At 34.4% G+C, this 11,073-nt stretch overlaps 2 protein-coding genes across 2 annotated transcripts; one reads left to right on the top strand and one right to left on the bottom strand.

The window, feature by feature from the left end:
- Positions 809 to 7,942, top strand: LOC109346250 (protein ABC transporter 1, mitochondrial). Its single transcript, XM_019585708.1, has 8 exons — positions 809 to 1,560; positions 2,472 to 2,694; positions 4,171 to 4,323; positions 4,993 to 5,151; positions 5,500 to 5,659; positions 6,154 to 6,263; positions 6,745 to 6,861; positions 7,291 to 7,942. Exons 1-8 carry the CDS (start codon positions 1,013 to 1,015, stop codon positions 7,681 to 7,683), a joined length of 1,863 nt encoding a protein of 620 aa, XP_019441253.1. The 5' UTR covers positions 809 to 1,012; the 3' UTR covers positions 7,684 to 7,942.
- LOC109346251 (transcription factor MYB86-like) lies at positions 8,829 to 10,749 on the bottom strand. Its single transcript, XM_019585709.1, has 3 exons — positions 10,458 to 10,749; positions 10,196 to 10,325; positions 8,829 to 10,084 (listed from the first exon to the last, which is right to left on the bottom strand). Exons 1-3 carry the CDS (start codon positions 10,588 to 10,590, stop codon positions 9,049 to 9,051), a joined length of 1,299 nt encoding a protein of 432 aa, XP_019441254.1. The 5' UTR covers positions 10,591 to 10,749; the 3' UTR covers positions 8,829 to 9,048.

Genomic DNA, 11,073 nt, shown 5'->3' on the forward strand with positions numbered 1-11,073 from the left:
CTGCCCGTACCCCTACAATTTTCATCTAAATTAGAACGGGTATAAATGCTCATTTTTAAATAGGGCATGACATGTTATGTTATTCATGTACTGCTCACCCCAAACATGAGGATGACGGACTTATAGACCGATTTAAATACAACTAAATTTTTTTAAACAAATTTATATATACAACATACAAAATAAACAATATATAATTTGCATTAAATATACAAATATTTTTATCATAATAAAAATTCAGATAAATAGAATAATTCATACAAAATATAAATACACATATATAATACAAAATATGCATATTACATAGTTTATATACAAAATAAATAGTATATATATAAAATTCAAATGCATATACATAATAAGAAATGATAATATTTTTTTACAGTTATTACTTTTATTTAGAGTCAATGGTCATTAATAAAATAATGGTAAATATTTGCTGATAATAAAAAAATATTTACACTATTAATGTATATATTAAATTCATGAAACATATTTTCTCATATTTGATAAGATACATATACAATTTGCATATTTGATATTTATTACTTTAACTAATAATAACTGCTCGCCTCTCCTTTTCTCTTTTTGATATGCCCACAAATGAATATGAAATATTGGACAAACATTATATAATGAATGTACACATTTTTCATAACATGTCTGCCAAATAAGTCAAGCCCCAAAAGTTTTGCCCAAATTGCCCATGATAGCTACAGGTGTATTCAGTAAATTATGTAGAGTGTTTGACCAACTCTTTGTAATAAATATCACTTACAAAATTTTAGGGAAATATTAATTTTTTCTTCATTTCCTTCTGAGACTGATGGAAGGGACAAAGGCCACGTTAGTGTTCTAATCACATGTTTGGTGCAGACACATGAAGTTTGAAATCAACCACCAAAACTAGCTACTAAAGAATTCAATAGAAGAAAAAACCAATAACATGATCATTCTTCTCAATCTCTCAACCATTGAATCCATCTCTGAAATTTCCTCAAAATAATCAACAATGGCATCGTCGAAGGACTTGACGAGGTTCTTGAATGGCCTCTCTTTAGTCGCTAACGAATTCGCAAAACGCTCTTTACCCGCCACAACGAGTGACTTTGAAACCCTAATCAAGAAAACTGTGGTCGCAGCCACCGACCTCTCAGGAATTACGAAAGGAAAGGTTCACCGATTCTCAAACCCTACAACTCGATCCCCGTCTTCTAACACCACTCCTCATTCTGATTCCGTTGTTTTCTTCGACAACACTTCTTCTTCTCAATCTGAATCAACACCACCACCACCAACAACAACAACAATAGCAACAAACATCGAAAATGTTGCCGGTGTTTCTTCTGCGGAAGCTTCCGTTGCTGTTTCTGATGAGGCGGTGGCAGTGGCGGAGAAAGAGAGTGAGACTCGGAGCTCTATTGAAACGGTTAATGTGAATGGAAATGAAGGAGGCAAGAGTGATGACGTGGTACCTGCACCTGCACATGTACCTGAGCTGAGGAAAAGAAGGTCTCGAGAGAGAAAAGTTCCTTCAACTCCATTTTCCAGGGCTCTTGGGTTAGTGTTACTCTTACTATTGTTTAATTGAAATTTTATTTATGTATAAGCCTATAAGGTATTGGATGAGTGAAGATACTGGATGCGATTGTGAATAAGTACATCATTGAAAAAGTTGAGTTCGGACCCATTTTAGTAATGATGGTAGAATCTCGGCCTAGTGGTTTGGAAGTATATGGAGAGGACTGGTCAAAGCATTGGTGAAGAAAGTAAATTAGACGAAGGGTAGAACTATAGTTAATTAGTTATAGATGAAACCATTATAGGGGATTTAGTTTTAAATAGTTAGTATAGACATGATTTATGATCAGATATTGTGATCCTGCTTGATCTCGGTTGTTGTTAATTATTATAAATTATAGGCTTAATTACTCTCTTGGTCCTTGAATAGGTTCTTTCACTAAAAAGGTTTTTTAATCGAGTCCCTAAACTTATGAAATTTGTAATAGAGCCAGCAGATACATTTCCATTAGGATTTTATTAACCTTGTTATGATAAAAGAATGAATATATATATATATATATATATATACAGAGAGAGAAAGAGAGAGAGTAGTACAATAGAAGGATGATAAGTTTTTCTATTAGGCTTTTATTAAGTTCCCGTAGTGATCCCTCCATTTGTGCATTTGTATGACCTGGAACCTTCTGAGGAATATGAAATAGATCCCTGTACTTTTTTTGGGAAAACTCATAAACTTAACAAAGCTTAATGGAGATGTATAGGATGGAATCAATTTCAAATTTTAATGAGTTTAGGGACCCAATTCAATTTTTATATTATAGGGATCTAGAGTTTCCCCCAAAAGTAATTAAACCTAACGCATAATATTGGCTGATTCTATCTCATAACCATGATGTAAATGTGGACATTCTGTACCTAACTCAAGCGTTTTCATTAACAAAATGTAGTTTTGCTGGGCTAGGAGCTGGTCTTGCCTGGGGGACACTTCAGGAATCTGCCAAGAGGCTTGTCTATGGTACACCTTCCCAAGGCAACCAACCTGTGTTTTCTCCATTCCTATCTGAACAAAATGCAGAACGTTTAGCTCTTGCACTTTGTAGAATGCGTGGAGCTGCACTCAAAATTGGGCAGATGTTGAGCATACAGGATGAATCTCTTGTTCCTGCTCCGGTACTGTGGCCTGTCCTTTATGCTTGTGGCTTAATTGGTTTTAGTGCACACTTATATATTGGGAATACATGTGTTTATGAAGTAGCTTGTTGTTGATAGCAACTAGGATTGTTGACTGGTGTTCTGCAATTTCAACTGAAGCTGAGATTAAATTAAGATTTTTAGCATTGAATTTCCATTGTTGAAAAATTAAGCACTGAACTTTAAATGCTGAAAATGTATTGATGTTACCGAAGGGAATTATTTTCCTTCAATTACTTAAATTAGGAAAAAATTGCTGAATACGTTTAGCAATCTCTCCTGTGCTTACAGTTTTCACTTGTCAGTTCTTTTTTCCGTAAACTTCATTTTTTGCTTATATTAAACGATAAGATTCAAGTTGTGTGAATGAAAGGAAGGAGTATGTTAGGTGTCATATGTGATACAGTGATAGAAAGATATCACTCAAACTTAAGGGAAAATTTAACTGTGCGTCTATAAGACCTGCATCGTTGCATGAGATTGGATGTTGGGTGGTAAAATTCCAATAAGAGAATAAACTCAATGTAGCAGAGATGAAAATATTGTGTTGGATGAGTGAACACACCATACAAGATAAGATTAGGAATATATGCATTAAGAGAAATTTCGGGTAGTTCCAATGGCAAAAAAGATGGTAGGATCTCGACTCAAGTGGCATGAGCATGTGTGGAGGAGACTGGTAGAAGTCACGTTACTAAAAGTAGAACAAATGAAGGATAGTCCAATTTCTATAGGCAGAGGGAAGCCAATGAAAACCTTAGGCAACACTGTTAGGAAAGATTTAGAAAAATGTTTTGTTAATGAACATGATTTATGACAGGACATTATGATATTGTTTTATCCATGCTGCTGACTCCACCTAGTGGGGTTAAGGCTCGGTTGTTGTATTAAACAAGGGCTGTGAAATCATTTTTAGCACTGAGTTAGGTCTTAAATAGGCTTCAAGTCTTTGTTTCTTGATAGAGTAATTGTATATAATATATACCAACTATATTGAATGGCATCAGCAGTCATATGAGTTCTTATATCAAATGGTATGGGTTGGACATGGCAAAAATGCAGACTTTAGAAACAAAGTGCAGATTTTATAAATAAATAAATAACTAGGGACTGCTTAGTGGATAAAGATATTCTTATATGATAGTTTGCCATGATGATGAGTTCCATGATCAGAAGAAGTGCTAGGCATCTTTTGCAGCTTTGCTTTTTAGATTTTAGATTGTGAATGTATTATTTTTGAAATAGATTATTTGGCTTATGTAGTCTCTTGGAGATTGGTGTTCACAATTTTTATATTTGCTGTTCCTGTCTCTTGTATTTTCAGTAAATACTGGGAAGCAAAATTAGCATGTTATTCTACCCACTTCCATTTTCATCAGTTCTATGAATGGCCTTTTTTTCTTTTAAATTTTTTCATGTCAGTTAAAAAATAAGCTCTCAATCCTTTATCTGTAGATCCTGGCTGCATTAGAAATTGTCCGTCAAGGTGCAGATGTGATGCCAAAGAGCCAACTTAATCAAGTTTTAAATGCTGAGTTAGGTCCTGACTGGTCATCAAAATTAATTAGTTTTGATTATGAACCTTTAGCTGCTGCTAGTATTGGCCAGGTATGTTTGCTTGTCTACTTGTTGCTTTAATCTATGTGCTGGGTTTGAGCTCTAAAGTTCTGCAGTGGTTGCTATTTTACATCATTTCATCTTCCTGTTCGAATTTACCTTTTTCTAAAGTAATTCAAATAATCAAATGGCTATTTCTTTTTATGTTTTGTGAATTACTTTACTTTAGGTGTTAAGGAGTCTTTTTTTTATATGTTTTGCCTATTTTTTAAGTTCCTTATCCTTTGCACACTTGGAACATTCTTTTTTCCTAAAAGAACTAAATGTTTATCATCAGTCAAAATTTCTTTGGTATTTATGATAGATTTTATAAATTGAATATATATGGGTCTTCAATTTCTATTGATGATGTTTATATCAGCCACAGGTAAACATACCAGACAAGCTTCAAAAACTCAATTTTCTTTCCACACTTTTTATTTATAGTCAAAAGACTAAAGGTGGCTTGGGGCTATCTAATCTAACTTTGGATTCATATTGACATAAAAGTTGCTCTTATAAGAGCAAGAAGTTGCAATAGTTATTTTTCTTGTATGAGATCTTACGTTAGATATAATTCCAACTAAAACAGTTTGCATATTTCTAACAACAATATCATTCAATTTTATATTGTTGCACCTTCTAGGTATAGCCTAACAAGTTTCCTTTTAATAAATTTAGGTTCATCGGGCTGTCATAAAGGATGGCATGCATGTCGCAATGAAAATTCAGTACCCTGGTGTTGCAGATAGCATTGAGAGTGACATTGAGAATGTGAAACTTCTTTTAAACTACACAAATCTAATTCCTGAAGGACTTTATCTTGACAGAGCCATAAAGGTACATATTTGTTGATGGATTTCATGTATGCTTTTGGTTGTATGTTTATATCGATATCCTGATTTAATAGTTTTTTAAACCCACAAAAGCTTCTGTCTTGTACGTAGTGGCTTGGATCCCTTAGTCCCTCTCCCTTGCTTTCTATCTATTTGCTTCCTCACCCTTCATCCAGTCCTATCTAATAGTCCATGTGCTCTCTTCTAAACTAGATTATGCAGGGTGATATTTATCTATGGTAGATATTGACTTAGATTCTCTTACCTATCATATAAAAATAAAATGTCTCCATCATTTGACAAATATACCCACCTATATGTTAAAGATTGCATTTTTGTATTTCTTTTCTAGGTGGCCAAAGAGGAACTATCTCGTGAGTGTGATTACAAGTTGGAAGCAGCAAGCCAGAAACGATTCCGAGATCTGCTTGCTGGCATGGAAGGATTTTATGTTCCAATAGTTGTAAATGATATTTCAAGCCAGAGAGTTTTAACTACAGAACTTATTCATGGTAATTATGATAAACGTCACAATTCGTGTAATACATTTTTTTTACATCCTTGCTTAAGTGAACATTTCAGGGATCACAGCTTGCATAATATGTGTATTTTTAAGTTGCTCAAAAGGTATAAGTTGTTTGCTGTAGCTGCATTTGAGACCCTGTTTAGATCGTCAATGAGATGTTTTGAGAATATAATGCTGCCACCTTCAGTGAGATATTTTTATTAAGAAAAAAGTTTGATGCATAATGCTTTCACTGACAACACCATTTGTCCTGTTCATTACTCATAAGGCGCTTTTACTTTCATTACAATTTTTTTATTATTCTATTGGGGAGATTGACAGAGAAGACTATGAGCAAACGACACTGGGGATTGCTTACTCAATTTGATGATGAATTATTGACATTATTTAGATTAAATAATTATAATGATATTCTATTAAACAACTCTATTGTATTCATGTGTTTACCTTTGAACATGGGGTTATTTTCTCTTGCTACAGGAATTACAATTGACAAAGTGGCGTTACTAGACCAGGAAACACGTAATTATATTGGGAAGAAATTATTGGAACTCACATTGTTGGAGTTATTTGTATTCCGATTTATGCAGGCACGTTATTCCACCTGTATTTATATATGCGCACATATGTAAAATGATTATATATCACTGTTGACACTCTGACCATAGCATCAGCAATCAAAGAGTTCTGAGCATAAGAAAATTTGAAGTGCACCTACTGTCATTTTGAATGATGAATTTTGGTTTATTCGGGACATTGCTGTTGAAGGACTTCAGTAAAATGTGACAAAGGATTAGGTGAAATAAAGTTACACGTAGTTGGGCTTCCTATAGTGTTGATAATACCATTGCCAAGAAACTTTCACACATTCCTAGTAGAGTTTCTAAAAGATAATACAATAAGGTCCTACATATCCTAACAGCTCATGTACCTTGTTTTATGAATTTCATTTTCTATTGTTTTATTGCTTCATGCTTTTCAATGTCAACTTTTTGGAGTTTTCCTTTAAACCACTGCTTCAAGTCTGATTTTCCAGTCTCTAACCTTGAAGGTGTTCTCTCTTCCATGCAGACTGATCCCAATTGGGGTAATTTTTTATATGATGAAGCTACAAAGACAATCAATCTTATTGATTTTGGAGCTGCACGGGATTTCCCAAAAAGATTTGTTGACGATTATTTAAGAATGGTTGGTTCTCACCCTTTCTAATTATCTTTTTTTACTTGTAATATTTAAGCTTAGGGTTGAAATCTTAATTCGGGTTCTTGTTTTCCCTGCTTAACTTTAATGTTGCTGAGATTTTGTTTTCGATTTATTTAAAATTTAAATATATGAAATGAGAATTTGAAGCCTCTAATGTTCTAATTAGTTATGTTTTCATGATAACTAAGGTAAATTATCAGTATGGTAAACAGACGATATTGCTAATAACTTTTTGTAATTCAATATTCTCCACTGTGATATGAGTTATTAGCAATTGGTAGGTAGTACTTTCAGCTTCAACTTGGCAGAAGGTTTAGAGCTGCTTGACTATTTTACCCCTTTCTTCAGCTAAAGCTGCAAACTCCTCAGATCTCTTACTATTGTTATTTTTGTTTCTGCTGTTTAATTGATTAGGTTCTAGCATGTGCAAACAGTGATAGTGATGGGGTCATTGAGATGTCCAGGAGACTTGGATTCCTCACTGGAATGGAATCAGATGTGATGCTTGATGCCCACGTTCAAGCTGGTTTTATTGTGGGTTTGCCATTCTCAAGACCAGGTGGATTTGACTTCAAAGCAAACAACATTACTCAAAGCATTTCACACCTCGGGTCGACAATGCTGAAGCACAGGCTCACTCCGCCACCTGATGAAGCATACAGTCTGCACAGAAAGCTTTCTGGTGCTTTTTTGGCATGCATTAAGATTGGGGCTGTTGTTCCTTGTAGAGACCTATTGCTTGAAGTGTACAAGCATCATAAGTTTGGTGAAGAAGAAAATGAGATTCTATCTGGTGACTCTGTATAGGCTCTCTCCTTTTCTTCTATTAATATTCTTTCCCAATTAGAATAATCTGTGGGCTGCTAGTTTGTGTCCAAGCTCCTTAACAAAAATATTCCATTTTGTTCCACAAATAGTATTTTGGGGACAATTTCCCCTCCCCCCATTTGTAACTTATAGTTACTTATAGAGTTTTTCTCAGATAGATTCTTTGAAAGGTTATTGATTCTTTAAAATATTGTATTTAGTTGTTTTTTCCTTCCTCAACATGAAATATGATTATCCATTCATTGTGCTTTTTTTGCTGGTTGGATCAGCTGAAATCATTGTTAATTTCAGAAAATTTTCCGTGGTAAGTCAATTTAATATTAGTTAACACTCCGTTATTGATAAGTCAATGATTCTATGAGGGAATAATTTAAGTTTTTCTAATCCTATATCTGAATAGAATATGCATCATGAATCATGATAAGTCAATGATTCTATCATGTACCCATCTTATGGCGGGAAGTGTGTCAGGTTAAGGGATTAAGACATTATGTCCTAGTGTCTGTAGTGGGGGTATTATTTATGTGGTTTCTTGAGGCTTTAATGATTCACTTTTTCTTAGGGGAGCATCATGTAATTTGCAGTTTAAATATTTTACCGATGTCAAAAAAAACGAAATTGGAGTTGTACTCTACTTTGTTGAGTAAGAACTTGCCTTGTGAAAATGGGTGTAGTGCACAAGTAGTATAAGATGAACATTATTAAAAGGGAAATTATCTGTAGTATTTTTTTTTGGAGTGTACAAGACTTAAAACCTCACTATGCAAGTGAAAAGTAAAACTTGCATAGACAGGAAAGTTTCAAGGTTATTATGGAAGTGAATAAATTATTCCACTGTCGAGAAAATATGGACAAGCATTATGATCTTTGGATTGGTCTACACAACTTAGAGTCATTATCAGTGATCAGAAAGTTGGTCGGAAAAAAAGACCATACAGTGTAATTGTGTAAAAGTGATTCTGAAAATTGTTTTGTAGGTAAAGTAACTATGTCTGTCCCCTGGCACTGAAAAGAAAATAAAACTTCACATGAAAACAATAAACACCTTAGATGGCTTAGATTTAGAAATATGCACCATTGTAATGTGGTTACAGTGTAGCAAAAAAAAAAGAGTAGAAAGAAGATAACAAATCATTCCTTGTTCTGCAATTCTACCCCACACTTGAGAAGAACAAGTTAAGAAAACAAATAGTTTGGCTCACAAACATTAACAAAATGAGAAAGGGTGAAAATAATGTTATGTATCAGAGACCTATATACAAGAGCAACAAAACATTGATTGCAAAAACCTGTGCTAAGAATAGCAATCCCTCTCAAGTCTTGTTTTGTTTATGTCAAAGCCTTCTACATGTGTCCAAAGGCTGATGTAAGCTTTTGAATGTCCTTGGAAAAGATACTAAAACTTTGTGAGAGTTCTTGCTGCTTGGTATGACTATGAGGTAATATAGCCCCTAAAGTTTCATGCATAAAATTCATGGTGGGTTTTATCTCATTGCATAAAGTTTCAGGAGCTTGATATTGATTTTGCATAGAAGCCAGCATTGACATTGGGTTATGCAGGTACTCATTCCACTTTGCTTCTTCTGTCTGGTTCTCCAGCATATGAACTTGTGCCTCTTTAGTAGGGGTGCTACAATCTCCCATTCCCCAAGAAGAAAAGGTGCTATTATGTATATTTAAAGGACTGCTACTTAACTCTGTGCTGCTATTACTCCCATTGCTGCTATTGCTATTGTTGGAGGCACTGGCTTCCCAGTAATGGGATCCATAAGGTGTAGAAATATTATCAGAGGAAACAACAAGTGAAGGGTTGTAGTTAAAGGAAGTAGGAAGAAACATGCTTGTTGTAGGTGTAAGAATAGAATTGGCATTGAATGGATATTCAGAGTATATATCAAAAGGCCTTGAAGTTTGGCTGAACCAATGACTAGAGTTTGAATCATTTGGGATATAGTCAGTGGATGCATAACTCATTTGATGTGGAAAATTTCTCATCAAATCAGAGGAATGGCAATTGGTCATAAACCTGTCTTGGAACAAGTCTTTGCTAGAATTATTGGTTATTATATTGGTGTCACTTTTGAAGTAAAACTTGGAGCTGTGAGAAGAACTTTCCATCTCAGTTGCATAGGCTTTTGGAGAGATTGAAGCTGCATCTGATTTTGAGCTTTCTGATTTCAGGAGGTTTAATTCATTAGATACTTCTGGTGCTTTATCTAAGCTGCTACTATTATCCTCTCCATTTTCAACCTCAGATAGTGGTTTATGTGTAACAGGATCAATACCACTTTGCCTCAGTCTCTTCTTCAGGCAAGAGTTCCACAGATTCTTTATCTCATTATCAGTCCTCCCTGGTAATTGAGCCGCAATTTGAGACCATCTGAGTTATAAAGAAAGCACATGAATCATATACTATACATGTCAAGTAAACCACATAGAAGTAAAGAAAAGAAAAAAAAGTATAATTTAATCATGGGAGGAATTGGATTACCTGTTCCCTAATACTGCATGAAGTTCAAGTATAAGATTTTCTTCTTCTTGTGAGAATGTACCTCTCTTTAAATCAGGCCTTAAGTAGTTTAACCACCTTAGCCTACAACTCTTGCCACATCTTTGCAAACCTATCAATAATATATGCCATTAGGAGTTATCACATGAATAAACTAGATTACATTTAGCTAAGTAGGAGACTCGTGCAGTGGGCTGCCCTTTTATTACGGTAAACTAGATTAAAGGGTGCAAAATTGGATTACCTGCTTGCTTAGGCACAGAGCTCCAACATCCATGACCATGCTTAGTAATATGGTTTACAAGTTTTACATCCTCCTCAGGAGACCAGAGACCCTTCCTAAGCTTCTCTTTGTAACAGCAAGAGTATCTTCCCATTTGATGTTAGTTTCACCTCACCTATATAATGAAGGGGTGAAGCTTTTTCAATTAACACAAAGCTTCTTTATTCCAATGAGAAATGTCAGCAAGGGTGACACTGAACTAATGATGTAGGATAAGCTGTGATAGAGAGAATGTGAGAGTTAGAGAGATGATATGAAGGATGGAAAATGAACTGCTAGTTGAGAAAAGGAGTTAGATTAATGTAGCTATATAAGAGCATGACCCCATGAGAGAGGTGTCATATTCAATAAGGTTCCTTCTATTTTCTTTATGTTTTTTAAATTAAAGGCACATATATGGGTTGAATTACAATTATATGGTTCACTTATGTAAGAGTTTCTACAATGGGAAATAGGACATATTGTTGTATATAGATTGGAAAATTTCATTTTTAATTGCAAGGTGAGGAAGGAGTTTGATAAAAAGTATAGAAAGTCTTTTCAAAGGTGTAAGCATTGATGTCTCTAGCAGCAATGT

The sequence above is a fragment of the Lupinus angustifolius genome, chromosome LG04, assembly GCF_001865875.1.
Source record: "Lupinus angustifolius cultivar Tanjil chromosome LG04, LupAngTanjil_v1.0, whole genome shotgun sequence".
Lineage (NCBI taxonomy): Eukaryota > Viridiplantae > Streptophyta > Magnoliopsida > Fabales > Fabaceae > Lupinus > Lupinus angustifolius.

Coding starts and splice junctions, on each gene's coding strand:
- LOC109346250 (XM_019585708.1), top strand. CDS start 1,013: ATGGCATCGTCGAAGGACTTGACGAGGTTCTTGAATGGCCTCTCTTTA. Junction 2,695..4,170: donor AATCTCTTGTTCCTGCTCCG/GTACTGTGGCCT, acceptor CTTTATCTGTAG/ATCCTGGCTGCATTAGAAAT. Junction 6,264..6,744: donor TTGTATTCCGATTTATGCAG/GCACGTTATTCC, acceptor TCTTCCATGCAG/ACTGATCCCAATTGGGGTAA.
- LOC109346251 (XM_019585709.1), bottom strand. CDS start 10,590: ATGGGAAGATACTCTTGCTGTTACAAAGAGAAGCTTAGGAAGGGTCTC. Junction 10,326..10,457: donor CTCTGTGCCTAAGCAAGCAG/GTAATCCAATTT, acceptor TATTATTGATAG/GTTTGCAAAGATGTGGCAAG. Junction 10,085..10,195: donor CATGCAGTATTAGGGAACAG/GTAATCCAATTC, acceptor TTTATAACTCAG/ATGGTCTCAAATTGCGGCTC.